The sequence below is a fragment of the Centruroides sculpturatus genome, unplaced genomic scaffold (genome assembly GCF_000671375.1).
Source record: "Centruroides sculpturatus isolate CEXI.00-Female unplaced genomic scaffold, Cexi_2.0 scaffold504, whole genome shotgun sequence".
NCBI classification, from domain to species: Eukaryota; Metazoa; Arthropoda; class Arachnida; order Scorpiones; family Buthidae; genus Centruroides; species Centruroides sculpturatus.
In genome coordinates, this window is record NW_019384908.1 from 494,641 (window position 1) to 514,031 (window position 19,391).

General features: G+C 32.5%; 1 protein-coding gene across 3 annotated transcripts in view; it reads left to right on the forward strand.

Moving 5' to 3' along the window:
* Positions 1-19,391, forward strand: part of LOC111631594 (E3 SUMO-protein ligase NSE2-like) — a 53,720-nt gene that overhangs the window by 28,941 nt on the left and 5,388 nt on the right. For all 3 annotated transcript variants that reach the window (XM_023375863.1, XM_023375865.1, XM_023375864.1), the window contains exons 3-4: positions 2,220-2,329; positions 15,984-16,137. In XM_023375863.1, coding sequence (XP_023231631.1) covers positions 2,220-2,329; positions 15,984-16,137 — 264 coding nt within the window. The remainder of the gene's footprint in view (positions 1-2,219; positions 2,330-15,983; positions 16,138-19,391) is intronic.

Genomic DNA, 19,391 nt, shown 5'->3' on the forward strand with positions numbered 1-19,391 from the left:
AGCCACATGCGGCTCTTTGGATGTAAAGCTGCGGCTCTTTAGTTCCATACGCAAATATTATTTATTTTATCAAAAAAAAAACATTTAAAAATCGTTCTGAATCGATTAACGAGGATTCGGCACCGATTCTATCTCTCAGGCACTTGTACTCGATTTTCATCGCACCTCTCCCCCGTGATTCGCTTCCGACTCAAAAGGTTGCCGACCCCTGCCTTAAATCATAATTATTTTAAAGATCAAATAACACTGTGTTCGAGTGACAAATAATTTATAAAATAATAATATAAAATGAAATAATGAACATTTTTAGAAGTTGCATTTTTCAAATAAATTAAAAAAAAAAAAAAAAAAACATGAATTCATCTATTCTCCCGCAAGAAGTCGCGACTACACTTTTAAAGTTTTTACTTGTGGAGTCGCGTGTAAAATCGAAGGGGTTCGGGACATATCTGAAAGTAAAATCCACGAAGCAATTAGAATAATTACGCTAGACATTCTTGATGGAGCATGACATGAAATCGAATTTCGATAAGTGTACCGCGCTGTTAATGGCGCATACATAGAAGTCTATTAATACCGTACAAAATCTCTTTGAGTTACTCAGTGTGTGATACAAAAACTTCTAAAGCACTGTGATTAACGTGTCTTTCACAATAATCTCACGAAATCCCACTATTCATTTTCGGAAATCTTATGTGTCTGATGATTTTCTCGAATAGCTCACAGGAGGACTGAAATTGTTCCCGCTATAGTTTTAGCTATAAACTTTACTCAGATTAATAAATTAAGTTTCTACGCAATAAAACATCCCGCAAGTTTTATCATTAAATCCTAAGATATGCGTTGAATTTAAAATAATTTCTACACTCGATATTCATATGGCACACATTTTATGGTTTAATAACAGAGAGGTTGCGGCCGAAGTTTTCATCTCTCAAACGTGAACGTCGAACGTCGAGCGCCGCTTATAAGATAGCGGCGCTCGACGTTCGACGTTCACGTTTTACAGATGAAAACTTTGGCCGCAACATTTCTAGTAATTTATTTCATTAGTGCTTTGTATAAAGTGAAAATTATTTTAAAAAATCACTGATGATTGTTTTTTCTCACAGACTGCTCAGAGAGCTCTTTTTAATGCTGAGATATATATACTGTTTGCATATCTTATACTAATGAACTAGCTTTTGAGGTATTCTAGCATAACAAATGGTGCTGGTTGTTGACCATGATAATTCTCAACATTAGCTTCTGCTGCCATATTATCATCTACACAGTTGTCTGTTGAAGCAGAATTGCAGAACAATCTGACAGTATACTCATAATACTAACAATATTATTGTTGGTATTGTGACAAATTACTGGGGTTTAGGTGAATTGATGCAGTTGTTGCAACTTTATAGTGCAATTTGATGGCATAAAACTGATTTTAATGTTTTACAAATTCATCTCACAATGTACCGAGCAATTATCCACAATTGATGTGTTGAAAGCTTGACTTGGATTGATTGTATAGGTTTATGTAACAATGGCTCTGCAGCTATGACAGGGAAGAATACTGGCCTTTAACTTAAGTGAAAGTTGTAGCTCTGGCAGTAAAATGACCTTCGCGTGGGACTGACAGAATTAGAACCAAACATCGATCATTTTGTGCAATTAAAAACAAGCTCAAATTTGACATTGATGTTTACAGTTTGTTAAAATATGGAAAACATTTTTTTTTTAATTTACATTGTTATGACTTTATTCAGAAAGAATAAATTCCTGGTTGTACACTATATATAGATATTACCCATTTTATTTGTGCAATGTGCTGTAGGTAGGTATATTTGTATTTTTAGTAGTGTAATTGTATTTTTGCTTCATATTTTCAAACTTTACTGATATTATTTAATTTGTAATAAAAAATAAATACTAAATACAGAGCAATAAACACTTGTGCATGCTAGGGGAGGCTACATTGCACTCAATCTCCGATCAGGGAGGCATACTGTAGAAAAGGTAGAAAACACCTTCTGATATGCCATCAAAACTAGAAATTTAAAACCTTTAATTCTACTTTATTATTAAAAAAATTCAAATATGAATTTAAATTTTTATAATTTTCTAAGTTGCTGAATTTCTTAATGTTTATTTCTTAATGTTTATCAATAAAACTATAAAAATGTTATTAATTTATAACATATAAAATTGTTTTTTTATTAGTAATTTTCCTTTGATAGAATCCTCTGTAGATATGTTGAAACAATTGGAAGATTGCATGATAGACTTTCTTAACTTAGAAAATGAAATGCTACAGTTTCAGGAAGCTGCAGAACAAATTAAACAAAAGGTAAAATATTAAAAAAATAATAATAAAAATTAAATATTATTTTTTATAATATTTCCTAATGTTAAATCTTAATGAATTGATATCTTTAATTAGGGAAACATTGTTAAAGGTTTTACTGAAATATTATCCAATAATAAATTGGATCTAATTATAAGTGACTTATTAGCCATTAACTCAATGTTATTTTTTTACATATGTTAATATTAAATAACTGTTAGAACAAATACAAAATTAAAATTAAGTATTTGTTTTAATAATTACTTTCTTGATGGTTCATTTTATATGTCAATTATATTCTAAAAGAAAGAAAAAAAGAATAATTTGAGTCAATTGCCATTTTTTTGAGATGTCAGTTGCCATCTTTTTGAGATGTCAATTGACTCAAATTACTTTTTATATTTTTATACAAAAATGCTTAAATACGAGGGCTGTTTGAAAGTTAATCTCCATTAGGCAGTGAAATACAAGAATAAAGACAAACTATATTTATTTTACACAAACGGTACATACATATCTTAGCTACTTCTCAACATAACTTCTGCCAAAATTCAGGCATTTGTTGTAACATGGCACCATTTTTTGTATCCCCTCATCAAAGAAATTTGCTGCCTGGAGTCCAACCATTCACAAATGCCATGAATCAGTTCCTCAATGGATTTGAATTGCTGCATCCCCAACTGCACATTTTTTGGAACAAATAAAGTTGCTTAGTGAGAGGTTTGGGCTATAGATAGGGTGATCAAACAACTCCCATTGAAACTCTTGGAGCCTGTGGACATGTGTTGTCAAGGACAACATGCCTTGCCTCTTGTTCTGAATTACAGTGGCGTGCCGTCATTAGAAGCNAATATTTCCTAATGTTAAATCTTAATGAATTGATATCTTTAATTAGGGAAACATTGTTAAAGGTTTTACTGAAATATTATCCAATAATAAATTGGATCTAATTATAAGTGACTTATTAGCCATTAACTCAATGTTATTTTTTTACATATGTTAATATTAAATAACTGTTAGAACAAATACAAAATTAAAATTAAGTATTTGTTTTAATAATTACTTTCTTGATGGTTCATTTTATATGTCAATTATATTCTAAAAGAAAGAAAAAAAGAATAATTTGAGTCAATTGCCATTTTTTTGAGATGTCAGTTGCCATCTTTTTGAGATGTCAATTGACTCAAATTACTTTTTATATTTTTATACAAAAATGCTTAAATACGAGGGCTGTTTGAAAGTTAATCTCCATTAGGCAGTGAAATACAAGAATAAAGACAAACTATATTTATTTTACACAAACGGTACATACATATCTTAGCTACTTCTCAACATAACTTCTGCCAAAATTCAGGCATTTGTTGTAACATGGCACCATTTTTTGTATCCCCTCATCAAAGAAATTTGCTGCCTGGAGTCCAACCATTCACAAATGCCATGAATCAGTTCCTCAATGGATTTGAATTGCTGCATCCCCAACTGCACATTTTTTGGAACAAATAAAGTTGCTTAGTGAGAGGTTTGGGCTATAGATAGGGTGATCAAACAACTCCCATTGAAACTCTTGGAGCCTGTGGACATGTGTTGTCAAGGACAACATGCCTTGCCTCTTGTTCTGAATTACAGTGGCGTGCCGTCATTAGAAGCGATAGAAGCGCCGCTTTCCTTGTATTTTCTAAAAAATAAATGCATATTAATTTTAATTATATGAAAATAATCGCACAATATTTTATAACCACATTATGTATCTTATTACAAATTTCTATACTACACGTGAAAAAAAAGATAAGATTGCTATTGTATATTCGAATATTAGTGGCGGAGTGGAAGTGCTGTATTGCCAGCATCCAAAAAGCCAGATTTGCGCATGCGCTTTACAGAGCATCAACCTCACCCGGTTTAGCCGGTGGAAGCCTAGGACCTTGGGTGGCTGCTACACGTATAACGCATCCAATTCTATCCGGGACAGGTTCCGGGCTGTTAGCCGCCCGCCTGCTAGATATTTGGCCGCCCTCGCCCGATTACGTGCATCGCGAGTAGATTTATAACTTAACCCAACCGATAAGAATTTACCTGTATGTTTTTATGATAGTTTTCTGTATAGTTGACAGGAGTTTTAAAAAATCCATTAAAATATTTGATATATTTATTCTGCTTTCCGATTTTATATTACTCGCGGATTTCGATGTTAAACCGGTGATATTACGATTTCGTATATCCCATCTCTTAGGGAATGTAGAAAAAAACATGTACAATTCTTGTATAATGTTAAAAAATTAACTGTTACTTTGACAGCATCATTTACAACTAAATCTGAGATAATTAATGAATGAGAGAGATGCACGAGGTACAGAAAAAGCTCTAGAATTTATTTTCCTTACATTTACGATTTATATATTCGTTTGTCATAAAAACTTGTCTTTCCACTTTTTCCCGAGACTACAAATATTCGAGTATAAAGTAACTGGTTTCGACTTATTTCTACTTAAGAAGTAGTTAAATAATTAAGTGATTAGGGAATTGGGGACATAAACAAAACTCTGATGAAAGAGCCGGAATATTATTTTAACAAAAGTTTAACCGAACCAATCTATAGCTGAGTACAGTGGGACTGATTTCTTCAAAATATTAGATGTAATAAAGACAAAAATTTTTCCAGTTCATCGACAGTGACCGAAAAGTTGTAAATTTTGGAAATTTCCGTGGACAACACCTGGTCCTAAAACGAACTAGTTAGAAAACAAATGACTATTAAGTTTAACATATTTAGATTTTTACAACTATGGTGAGAAATGTTTAAAATCTACAACAGCCCTGTCGCGTCCTTTGAGATATACTAATGATGCGACAAAAGAGGCATTTGACATTGACCGGTATCGGCACTTTGGGGATTTGGCAGTCTGCGTGTATGCGTGCTCTGCAACCGTCTTCGATTCCATCCATTAGTCACTTGTAGGGAGCTATTTGACTAAGTGGATTGTTTTAAGATTTAAAAAGTAAAGAATATTTTATATTTTTATGTACATTTCTTTGCAAAGCTATAATTAATTATAGTTTTCTTTAAAAGTATATTCATATAATTGAAGAATATTTCGTATGTACCAGTGTGGCTACATGCCTGTTTTTATTATTATTAGTCTGTATAGCTTTAATTTAATTTAAATTCTAGAATTTTCCTTCTTTCCGATTTCTGTGTTCCTTTGTCTTGGACTTCCGAGAACTCACCTCACCCCTAACCCATCAGGGGGTAGCATTAGAACAAAAGGAGAAAACGAGGCTGGAAGGGAAAAGGAAGAGTTTCTAGAAGCATTTTTAGGCCAGACTCGAGAGAGATAGACGAGTGGCAGCAGGCTCTTGAATGGAAAGTCAAGGAGCGCTGCAGAAGGAGGCCATAAGAAGCGAATCGGTAGAAGAATCCAGTCGACGATTATAGAGAAAAAACCCCAAAATGGACACGAGTTGTTCTAAGAGGAGAATAGACAAGAAAGAGAAGCCGAGATGAGTAATGGTGGAGAACCAACTGGAAAATTGGGTATCCTTCTGTCCTTTAATTCTTCTCATTTCCCCTTCTACTTTTTCTATTTTTAGTTTAAGTTAGGTTAAGGTTTACACGTGCAAATAAATTGTCGGGAGGTAGTTATTGAGAAATTAACTACCAGTCTATTGATATACCTGGTATCTCAAGATTGTGGAACTGTTTGAAGGAGAACAGCGGGAATCCAAACCTATTCTGTATATATATATTTCAAATTCAGCGCAAAATTAAACTCGTTTAATTGGTAAAACGTGTGTGTTTACCTGTCTGCATTGAACATTTCATACCAGTACATCCACCACATATTTTGCCAAGTAAATTTTTGTTATTTTATTTTTAATTGTAGCCCTTATATCGTGGCTAGCAATTTGGAATGTAATTGTGATATTAAAAATGCATTTAGAGAACTCTACAGTTTTTACTGGCTTATCAAATAAACAATACGAATGGACCATCATTGACCATCATTGACGCACAATTGACTGATTGCCCCTGGATGTCAGCTTCTTACAGAAACACAGCTTCCCTATCATCAAATGTTACAGCACGCCCCTGCTGAATTACCCTTCCAAGAAATTCAAGCAATTGTTATTCAGAAAAGAGATAATGACTACAATTTTTTGAGACTATAAAGGAGTGTTGCTGACAGATTTTATGGAACCTGGAGCTGCTATTACTTTGCAGGTGTACTGTGAAACCAGTGTGGTGGAGTCAGTAAACAAAACATTTGACTCTTTCAAATGTGCAATGTGCAACACCAACCTTACCCTTTTTTAAAATGTCATGCTATAATTTTTTTATAATAAAGGTATCACTAGACATCTGAATATTTTTACCTAAAATTTCTCTAAAAAAAGTTATATTAAAATTGATGGTGAGAATCAAAAAACAGTTATAACAAATTTATATCTTGAAAAATTTTCACGTACATAAAGAAATACACAACAGTTTAATAGCCAAAAGAATTCTACTTTTATTAGTTAATTATGAAAAATATATTTAAATTTAATGATTTTCAAGAAAATTAAATACAGTAATACCTCTACTTACACTACCCTGACTTACACAAACCCGGAGTTACGCGATTTTCAAATCTCGTCGATTCGTCTTTCGTTTGAGCACCACGCAACTCTTGATTACTCACTCCCCACACACTATTGTTCAGCTTACATGTTTGGATGTGTTGCGCAGAATCGACACATAGCTACAATTTATTTTGTGTTATTTATTTCTGTGTTCTTTATATCTATGGAGACTTGAGAGACTCTATTTGGTGATTTCTTGCAACCGTGAACGATTCAAAAGACGAGATAAGATTAATGAGAACATTTATTAGCTTACATACATCTGACTTGGATTTTACACAAATTGCGAAATTATACTCCGACTTATGCGAATTCGACTTATGCGGTTATCACTCAGTCCCACCTATCGCGTAAGTTCAGGGTATTACTGTACAACAAAATGCAAAAAATAACAATTTGATGAATGACGTAATAGATTGGTCTGTGAAATAGTTTTTCCCATTTTGTCTACAACAGAAATAGTTAATTTCCTACAGCTGGTTGACTAAACTTAAACTAGTAAATAATAAGCTGAAACAATCCTTAATTACATTTTGCAGTCTTCTCTTTCTCTTAGTTTGTTGAAGTTAGATTCTTATCTTGGTTTTATGTTTTTCTATTGATTATTTTAAGACCAAATTATGTTATTGAAGCTATAATAAATAGTCATAGAAGGACAGTGAAAAATTTAAATAGTCTAATTAGTCAAAAAAACAATTGATATCCAAAGTAAAACATCTGAGATGTAAAAAAAGTATTGAACTAAGTAAAAATTATGGCACACAAAATGAAGTCAAATTTTTTCTTGAGAGCTTCTCTTTGCTAAAGATGAGCTTGGCATTTTGAAAGCAATACTATAAGCATTTATTTTCCAGGTGCGAATCCCGTGACCAACTACAGTATTCAGTGGATTTATCCATTTCGCCTCTGGTGGACTTTAAATTAATAAAAACTGTTTTCTGAAAGTATAGAGCATGTCACATTTTGCTATGAAATAGCCTTCATGGGTTAATATCATTTTGATATCTAAATTTATCAAATTGTCTGTTTTCTAAGAAATTTCTTTAGATACTAATTAATTAAAAAACATTCTTAATACTTCCAATTTTACCTATAGTAAACTTCAAGGTTGGAGTCTCCAGAGTCAAAAGAATTTTAGACTCCCATCCAAAAATATCTGACAATCTCCACAAACAACACTGTGTGAAACTAAAAAAAACTTTAAAGAGTGATTCAGAATGAGAGTCAACCATGTTGTTGTCAGACCTGGTTGTTGTCCATGACAATGCACGTTCACAGGCATTATGCCAACAGTTTTGATGGGAGTTGTTTGATCACCCCAACTATAGTCCAAGTTCAGTTGGGGATATAGCAATTCAAATCCAATGAGGAAATGATATATGGTATTTGTGAACGGCTGAACAAATTCCTTTTGAGGGGATACAAAAAATGATGCCATGTTACAACAAATGCTTGAATTCTGGCAGAACTTATGTCAAGAAGTAGCTAAGATTTGTATGTCCCTTTTGTGTATAATAAATATAGTTTGTCTTTATTCTTGTATTTTTCACTGCCTACAAGAGGTTAATTTTTGAGTAGAACTTGTAGTTTAATGAGTCAGAAAAAATATTTATTACATTAAATGTTTTTGAATAGAATTATCTATCTTCAGATTACATCAAAATTGAACATCTCAAATACAATACTATACAACATTCTTGCTGTTACTATAGAACAAATTGCTGTAACAGATATTAACAACATTAAATATTAAAATAAGTAAATGCAAAAAAAAAAAAAAAATATAAGTAAATTAGATCATATACAAATAATTTCCAAACAAAATTACAAAACATACAAAGACAATCTGTATACAGTGTTAACTAACAACATTCAATGAAATTGTATATAATATAGTCTGTTAATGAAACTTCAATCCTAGGCTCTTAACACCAAAAACTAAGAGTTGAAACTCTTTTTTTTACATTTAACAAAATTTTTACATTTTGATGGTATGATAACCACTTTTGTTGCCATATGGAGTGGATGTAACTTTGAATTCAATAAAACAATTACCTCTTTCTCCTACTTGACCTCTTGACTGTTGTTTGCAGTTCTTACTTGTACTGTGTTCCTATAGATGTAAGATGTTCTAGTGTGTGTGATGTTATGATGTGCTGATAATATGGAAACAGAAATATTAATACAAATTGGGGGGGCGCTTCTGTCTGCCAAAGCTGCTGGCGTGTTTTTTTACTCACTTCAAATACAGGTAAAGAACATATCCTGTTAAACAATTTTAAGTTAAAAATTTTTTTAGTTTGTGCTGTGTGTTAATATTATAATTGTTGGAAAATCTATCAACATAATTAATATGCAACGCTCGCCGATTAAAAGAGGAAGACCACCACTTCAAAAGTCAAAATCAAATAGTAGAAAGGAATCTGCTTCGACCATTAATTCCAGGTTAATTACTGACTACAATTTACACGTCGAAAGAACTTCTCCTGAACTATCCTCTGCAAATGCAGGTTTGAACTCTGAAACTACACTTTTAAGTTCACAATTATCAGGTGAGCCAATTGATTTTTTATCTTCTTCGCCAGGAAAAAATTCATCCGATATATCAAGTATAACACTATGGAATAAAATTTCTGAATTAATTAATGTTTCTAATACGAGAATATTAAATCAAATGACTATTATCAAAGAAGATCTGGATCAGATTCGTAATAGTTTCCAAGAAACTAAAGCCCAGAATCAAAAAATGAATAGCCAAATAATTAATCTTGATCAACAAATTGCTAATTTGAAAATAGAAAATGAAAGTATGCAATATCGAATGGATAATATGGTTAATGTGCAACATCGCAATAATATAATGTTATATAGATATCCCAGTAAAACTAGTCCTACCAAGCTAGAAGTGTTTAATCTTATTAATGAATCATTAAAATTACATGAAGTTACAATGGATGACTTAATAGCGATTATTCCTATAACTAAATCACAGTATCCAACAATTAAATTAATTATTAAAAATACTCAAATAAGAGATTACATATATTCGAGTTTTATAAAAATGAAACAGCAAAACCTATCAAGCGTATGGAAAGAAACTCAAATTTCACAGGACCTCATAAAAAGATCTAGATTAAGACGTAAACAATTAATTCCTTTTTTAAGCAAGTTAAGGAAAGCAGGTAAATATCCAAAACTCCGAGGCAATACTATACTGTTGGAAAATTATTCTTTGACGTATAGCTATGTGTTGGAGGGGCTGGTATACTTGGATTCTTTTACCCCATATTTAATTTCTGAGAACACTCTGCAATGACATACGATCAATTTAAATACTTCTATTCAAGACTTACGTTTTGTGGAGACTCAATTATTGAGTCCCTTGCCTGCTGCACATAATAATAATGAAAGTTTATACGATATTACGTCTAATCAAAAAGTCTCCTACTCTGTAATAATTAATTGAAACTCCCAGGGTCTTAAGTGATGTTAAACAGAATAAAATGGGCCATGACCTTTTAAAATTAACGACTCAAGCTCAACTATAAATTCTTAATAGTAGAATTGGAAAGGTCTATTCTTCTGCATTTACTTGTGTATTCACTTTGGGAAGTTCTACAACTGAACTGTTTATATGTTTAGAATTTTTAGTAGATTACCTCGGAAATTTATGAACTAAATTGTGACTTATCGGGCCATTTTTCTGCTAGTTTTTACTTTGGATTGAAAGATTTGGATCATATTAATTGTGTTATGCCGAAGTATCTGATAATCGAAAAGGTTAGATATTCCAATATCAACAGAAGAACTGGATTTACAAATTCGTAAATTAAAATGTAAACAGCTCCCGGAATGGATATAATTACCACTAAATTTATTAAACTTCTTTTGCCAGCGGGTAGGCAAGTTCTACTTGATTTTTATAACCATTTTTTATAAAACATTTATTATATTCTCACCGAATGTCCAAAGATTGAAGAAGCGCAATGTAAATTTAAATTAAAAGAGATTTTGATTTAATTTAAGAAGAAAATTTCAGAACCAATCTAGAAAAAATTTCATTATGTAAGATGTATAATAATCTTAATTTTTTTGTTTCAATTTAATGAATCTGAAATATGATATGTAGATTTAATGATTAATATGTTATGTTTAGTAAATTTTATGTAACAAGATATTTAAAAAAAAAATGTTCCAATAAGTAATAATTGTATTTTTTAAAGCTAACCCCCTGTAACAAGATTTTTCTTATTACAATAAAGTATTTGTAATTAATATTAATACAAATTGTGTGGAGTACATTTGAATAAATATGCAATAAAAATTTAAAAAACACTTTTGTGGAACACAGGTGTTCCACAGAAACAAGTTGAGAACTACTTCACTATAGTTAAACTCTGCAAGTCCTTGATTACCTGATAAATCATGGGCCATGTATCTGTAACTGTCCATTTGCTTTGCTAGAAACCTGCATTCTATCAAAGTAGGGGTGTAATGTGTATTGTATTGGAGATGTTGAAATGTAAAATATTAGTGAGTCCACCAGATGGTGATTGTTGCTGATGCATCACGGGAACAGTACCTGAGCGCTCACTTTGGTTGTAACTACAATACAATAAACATAACATGGCGCAGTCGACAAACGTTTAGAGAAAGACAAAAGATTCTCCCGTACTGGATTCAACATGTCCACATTTCAAAATCTTCCTCTTTTAAAACCGATGTTGATAGAAGGTGACTTAGGAGCGAATTGGAAGAAATTTAAGAAAAGTTATCTACTTTATTCGACAGCGACCGAACTCACAACAAAGAACAATGAAACTCAAGCCGCCATCTTACTCCATTGTTTGGAGGAAGAAGCTCTAGAAATTTTTGAAACATTAGAACTTAATGATGAAGAAGTATAATTCTAGAAAAACTCGAGTTGCATTTTATTCCGAAAAGCAACCAAAGTGTTGAGAGTCACAAGTTCAACACTCGTGTGCAAGGACCGAGCGAAGCCTTTGATGACTTTTTAGCAAACTTACATAAGCTATCAAAAAATTGTGAATTTGGGAATTTATGGGATCGACTATTGAGAGATAGAATTGTGAGTGGTATTCGTGATCAGAAGGTAAAGGAACGTCTACTGTGAGAAACGGAGCTATCATTAACAAAGGTAATCGACATGTGCAGAGTCACTGAACAGACAGAGAGCCACATTAAACTCTTGTCGAATCAACCGAAGAATATAGAAGTCAATGTGATAAAAAGAAAATCAAGAGAATGTCTCAATGAATCACGTGTTCAGGAAAATAGGTCTAGTGCAGAAACAAAGAACCATCGATCACAGAACAATCAGCATGGATATCAAAGACTGGAAAATAAGTTCCGAGGAAGACAACGGAATTGCAGATGTGGTTATAGACATAATAAACCGAACTGTCCAGCAATGGGCAAACAATGTAATAAATGCAAGGAATGCAATCATTTTGCGAAAATGTGTCGAAATAACATAATAAATGTACTGGAAATGGCGCCAGAGAGTACAAACGATTACGTACTGGCGTCACTGGAAAGCAGAGGTAAGAACGTTGATCTAGATTGGTCAGAGACTTTAAGAATTTTAGATTGTGATAAAAGTGTTAGTTTTAAGATAGATACTGGTGCACACGTTAATGTAATCCCTGTATATATTTTTGAGACTCTTAATCTAAGAAGACTGCTAAAGAAAACGAATATTATGATTTCGAATTATGGTGAAAATAGATTAAAGGTGTAGGAGCGTGTGATTTAACAGTACGAACTAAGGATAAGGACCCAGAAAAATTATGTGCAAATTGAAAATGAAGCACTGGCAATAGTGTTTGGCTGCCAGCGTTTTCGCCAGTATGTGTGTGGTCGTGAAATTATAGTTGAGAGTGACCATAAACCGTTAGAGGAAATTTTTCAAAAGCCACTAAATAAATGCCCACTACGCCTTCAGAGATTAAGGATAACCTTACAAAATTATAATTTTAGAGTAAAATACAGACCAGGATCACAACTTGTGTTGGCTGATGCCCTTTCTCGAGCTAGCTATGTGGACAAGAATTTTGATGTGATGGAATCTGATGTTGAAGCTCAAGTTAACCTTATCAATTACTGTAGCATTACTCCAAAGAAATTTGAAAAACTTCGGCATGAAACAAAAAGAGATAAAGAGTTACAGTCACTGATTAATATAATAAAGGAAGGTTGGCCAGAACAGAAAAACATGATAGATCCACTAGTCAAACCATATTGGAAGTTTCGTGAAGACCTGAGTGAGGTGAGAGGCATAGTATGTAAAGGTGAACAAATAGTTATTCCCAAGAGCATGAGAGCAGAGACAATTGATAGACTACATTATAATCACATGGGAATCAGTAAAACATTATGGAGAGCAAAAGAACATGTCTTTTGGCCGTTCATGGAAAAAGAAATAATTGATGTTGTCAGGAACTGTCCAGCATGTCTAAAGTATCAAAATTCAAATCCGAAAGAAACGCTTATTAACAGAGAACTGTCCACAAGACCGTGGGAAATTGTCACAACTGATATCTGTCATTTATTTGGTAAAGACTATCTACTAGTAGTAGATACATTTTCACGATTCCCAGAAGTTTATTGTATGAATCAGAACACCACTCATTCCAGAATAGTTGAAGCTATGAAATCGATATTTTCCAGACATGGCAAGCCAGAAATTATATACTCAGGTAATGATACCCAGTTTGTAAACAAACATTTTCAACAATTTCTAGAACACTGGGAAATAACACATAAGACAAGCTCTCCACGAAACCCTCAGTCTAATGGTTTTATTGAACGGCATGTGCAGACTATCAAAAAATTACTTAAGAAAGCAGTCTATGACTCAAAGGACATTTATCTGACCTTGTTGGAATACAGAAATACACCTTTAGGTCAAGGTATTCCATCCCCAGCACAACTTCTTTATGGTCATAGGTTGCGAGGGCAAGTGCCCACAAGGAATAATCTCTTGAAACCCAGAATAGTTATAGACAAATTTAGAAAAAACCATTTGCAAAGACAACAAGTACAGAAACACTATTTCAATAGAAATGCTAGAGACCTAACAGTATTAAATCCACATGACCGAATGATGATCCAAATTGATAAAAGAAACTGGGAGCCTGGTGAAATAATAGAAATAGACAGATATCGACCAAGGTCTTATATTGTGTGCATAGACAAAGATGGTAAATACTTCATTTGTAATCGAAGATTTTTAAGGAAGTTCGATGTGAATAGATTTAGAAACATACAGAATCATTTGGGTGAATTGTTGGATCAACCAATTGAGGATGAACAGGCCAGTGAACAAGGGGAAAACATGGATGGCTTCAATGGTAGAGAGGAAAAGGACACACAGAATGTGCAGTTGGAAAATCAGGAGGTGAATGGCAATGAGGCTACTGACTTGACAACTTGATCAGGCTGGATGGTCCGTAGGCCATCGCGTTTCAAAGACTGTGTAAGAGAGGGAGATGTAATGTGTATTGTATTGGATATGTTGAAATGTAAAATATTAGTGAGTCCGCCAGGTGGTGATCGTTGCTGATGCATCACGGGAACGGTACCTGAGCGCTCACTTTGGTTGTAACTACGAGACAATAAACATAACAAGGGGAGTCATATTTTCCCATAACTGGTCAGAGTTTTTTCCCACTCTTGAGTTTTGGCAAAGTCAAACAATCTTAACATATTATATGCCAGAACAATATATTTCCTAATGAATGGCTCGGCCAGATTTAGAAAGCCTATGTACCCTACTTAATAATTTTGCCACAGATCCATCAAGCACCATAATGCAATCTGTGCTACATATATAGTCCATCAAAACTTGTTTGTACATGTACCTTTTTATTACTACAAGTGCTTTACTTTTGTTTGCTCTTGCCACACAACCAAACTGTCTAAGCATCATGCTTTGGAGTAGTGTGCATTCCTTTTCACAGTCATGCTGGAGGGGTTAATACATATATCTAGCAGAGTTATGGATGCCTTCCATCTGTATGGATTTTAGTTGATATTGTCTAATGGTCAAACAATTAGTTCCATTTCAGGGATAAAGAGGTCCATTTTCTATTTAGACCTGACTGAGTACATTAGATCATACTTAAGGACTTCAAGCAAAAATTCTGTAAGAAGTCAATTTACCATTGATACAACATCCTAGAGTTCTAGTGCACTTGGTGTGCACTAACTTTAGGACATTGCTTATTCTTCAATGAAGTCATATACATACAAAAAGGGACATGCCCATTAGTAGCCCAACGGCTGGACTACTAAGTGAGCTAGTAGAGATGAAACTTAAATCCACCTTTATATCTAAATACATCAACAACATATATATGTTGACAATATATTTAACATCCGGAAATTAAACCAAACATTAATAGATTTTTAGACATGTAACAATAATTCTTACCTTGGAATTGGAAAGAAAGCTTGACATTGGCTTGACATCCAGGAATTGCCTGGATATACAAATCACAGTGAAAGACGGACCTTAAAAACTGAGTGTTACTGGTACATCAAGCCAACCTTTTCACCTTTCTGCATTCCATTTTCATCAGTAGATCCCCTCCTCTCACAAGTTTGCAACTTTTTTGGCCCTAATCAGGGCAACTTACAATATGCACGCACATGAACACACTTCCTTTGTTACAGATGCATGCAAAGAGTTGGTTGAGTAAAGTCCATAAAACTGATCATGTGTAAGTTCAAAAATTATATCTTTGATGTCTTTTAATTTAATTCTTTCTTTTTATTTTATGTATTCCTAGAAATTTACAAATATGTGTTTGACAAAACTGTCAATTTTTAAAATATTATAATAATTAAGTTTTAACAAAAAATTTTATCATAGATGAACTTTATTTTCTTTCAATGTAATTTTAAAATTTGATGAAAACTTACAAAGTTCAAACATAATTAACACATTTTTGAGTAAACTTTAATTATAAAATTCATGAATTGTTCTGATTTTGAATTTTAATATTTCTTACAGTTAGCAAGTAAAGATTTGAATGAAAATTTAGATATTGATGCAATTCTTCAGCAAGCAGTAAAAGAAATATCTAAAAACAATACAGATATGGCATTAAAACAACATCCTTCATATCAGAAATTAAAAACTATAATAAATCAATGTGTGCATCAAAGTAAGCTATATCATTTTGCTATATTAAAAATTAAAACTTTTTAATATAACCAAAATTCTTGAATATTATTGATTTTAAATTAAATTTATAATCATAAACTTTTAATAGTTATAATTTGCATTATGAAACTTGACAAATTTTTACTTTTCTACTGCTTTATTGCTAGACATTAGAAGTATCTTGTTATGACAAACTTACCAATGATAATTCATATAGCTATTTCAGTACACTGACTTTAAATGCTAATGTTTTCAATCTTTTTAAAGGTCATCCTCAGACTAATTCAAACACATTGATGTTTTTAACAGATTGGAATCAGAGCTTCAAGTTTAAATCAAAATTTACACACAAATTATGAAATTTTATTGATTGGTAATTTCAAAAATGTTCTAATGCCCTTCTGTTTAGCATCATATTAGAATAAAATAATATAATGTATTTCAAAATATAGGAAAACCATATGTAGGGTAAATTATGGAACTTTATACTGTATTATGACTTCCAAGCATTTGACATTGCCTACTGGTCCTAATAGTTTATGAATCTACCTTCCTGTGCTGATTTGTATATATCTAGTTCTTCCAGATACCTCAAGCTGGAAGTATTATGGGCAGATCTTATAATAATTGTATCACTAGGTTGACATCTACACCTTACTCTATGGTGTATGTTGCTAACTCTGACTGGTTGCCTTTTCTTATTGTGGATTTGTGCTCCTTAACTCTTTAAAACTCTTTCTCCTTGAAAGTATCAGTGTCTTAATTTGCTTATTATTAATCTACCCTAACCTTAATAGTGTTAATTGCTTAGCTACATGAATTAAAATAATTTATGGCCTTTATATCATATTTATATAAAATTTTAAATCCTTTTAAATTTAATAGAATGATACAACAAACTAACAGTTATATCATTTTATTAGGGCACTTTTTTCTTTTTTTAAATGACTAAGTGTAGAAACTTAGTTAATCTGAAAATACCTTAAGATGTTTTTATTAAATTTTCTACTGTTTAACTGTTACTGTTAAATGTGTATTTTATTTGTGCCATCACCGGAAGGAAGTCCTGTGACATTTTGCATAGTAAGGCGAATGAGCAACTTCTAATAAAAGATCGACTCTGCTGTAAGACTTATTTTCCTGAGGCATGAGATGGGACATTGAAAGACTGGTTATTGTATAGTCTTAAACTGTATATTAATTTTTTATTTTTCTTCACTTTGTTCTATGTGAGCAATAAGATGATCTTATTTCTATTTCTATCATGAGTTTGGCCAGGCCCACAATGGAGGCAGCTGGGTGATAAGAGAGATTACCTGACATATACAAGACATCCAAATCACATGAAAAATTCCTGGATTCAATCTTGAGTTCCAGAATGGCATGCTAGTATCTTTACTAACTCAACCATCCAGCCAACTAATGTTTTGACATAGTTTTGTATAGTGATTGCTTGATATTTTGTTTCAAATCTAATTTCATATTCCAAAAATTTGTTTGATAATATATTTTTAATGCAAAATAATTACAAAATGATTGTTTGAATTATGCTATTATCTGGTTATTATCATGTTTTATGGATTTATTGGATCACGCCTGGCTGAATTTTTTTGGAAAAATGTTGTGTGTGTGTGTAATTTATAATTTGTAAAATAAACTTTTTACAGGAAACATTTCATTCAAGAATGTGCAATGCTTGAAATGCATTACAACTATTTCAGTAGTATTTAAAGATGAATTGTATCAAAAAATATTAAATATATAAATATATTTATGGTCACAGATTGCTGTGTACAAAGCAGAATATACATATTAACAATAATGGAAACTTTAAAATGCTGTTATTTCACATCATAATTTGAATCTTTACTTGTTTTAGTCACTAATTTCAAAAATCTGGTTGATATATTTTTTAATGAAAAATGATTACTAAGTTGTTTTTGAATTAGGTTTGATCATTTATATTTGTTTATATATACTAAAAGCTATATTAAATTCTAAAGTTTTTTCCTATTAATTTTATTAAAAGTAAGGATTTATTTCACTTTCATTATTAAGCTCGTAATTACATTATCAGATACAATTGCCTGATTATACATTGTAATTAGATTTAGTACATATTGCAAATTAAATGCAATAAAATCAGAACTGGTGGAATGAACTTTGAATGTACTTTAACTATGACAATATATTAAGACGCAGAATAAAACACCATTAGAGAACAGTATTTCAAAAATTTTTCACAGGCAAAAACCAAAACTCTAAACTTCAATTGCTTCACCTGAAAAATTACCATTTTTGAATTATGACGTTATTGCAATCAAAACTTCTTCCAAAACTTTAGACTATGAGGCGTTAAATATAATTAAAAATATTTTATTCTTGCGAGCGCTTTCGACGTAAATATGCACATCGTCTTCAGGCAATTCAAAATCGAATAGAGAATTCGAACCATACGTTTAAATTTAAACATTAACGATATTAGCCATTTTTTGAATATAACTATTATAAATAAGATTTAAATTTTAGAATTAAAAACATTTTAAAATATTTAAAATTGGTNTTATCAAAAATGTATGCCACTATACACTTCATGTGGGAGAAGGAGGTTGAGAGAAAAATTGCTTTCTTGGACTTGCACATTCAAAAATCCCAGGAAGGCTTGAAGTTTTCCGTCTATCACAAATTTGGTAATATCCCACCCATAATACCGGCCACAGCCTGTCAACCAAAGCAATGTGTTAATGCGGCCATAGCTCCCTTGATCAGACGGGCATTCTTACTACCATCGACACAACAACTTATCAATACTGAACTGGAAGCTGTCCGCACAGCGGTGTACACGGCGGGATTTAGTACCTCCAAATACATCCATGTTAAAAATAGAGTCATACAGTCTCTCTTCCCTGCCACCACATTGCGCAGACCAAGGGATTAGACAATGCTCCATCCCTCACTCCCATACTGTGGACGCTTCACGGCCCGGATCTGCCGGATCTTTAGGCAGAATGGATTTCGTTTACCCATTGCCTCACGACCATGTCTGCGACGAATCTTATGTAATGATAGGGATGCTATTTCCACCCTGGAAAAATCTGGTGTATACTCCGTTCCCCTGCAGAATCCAATATCAGGACTATGCACCAATTATATAGGAGCGACTACCAGAATGCTGGCTGCTCGCATATCTGAACACCAACGTTCGGTGGCACTTGGCAATTGCGACACGGAACTTTCCAAATTGGTGATACAACA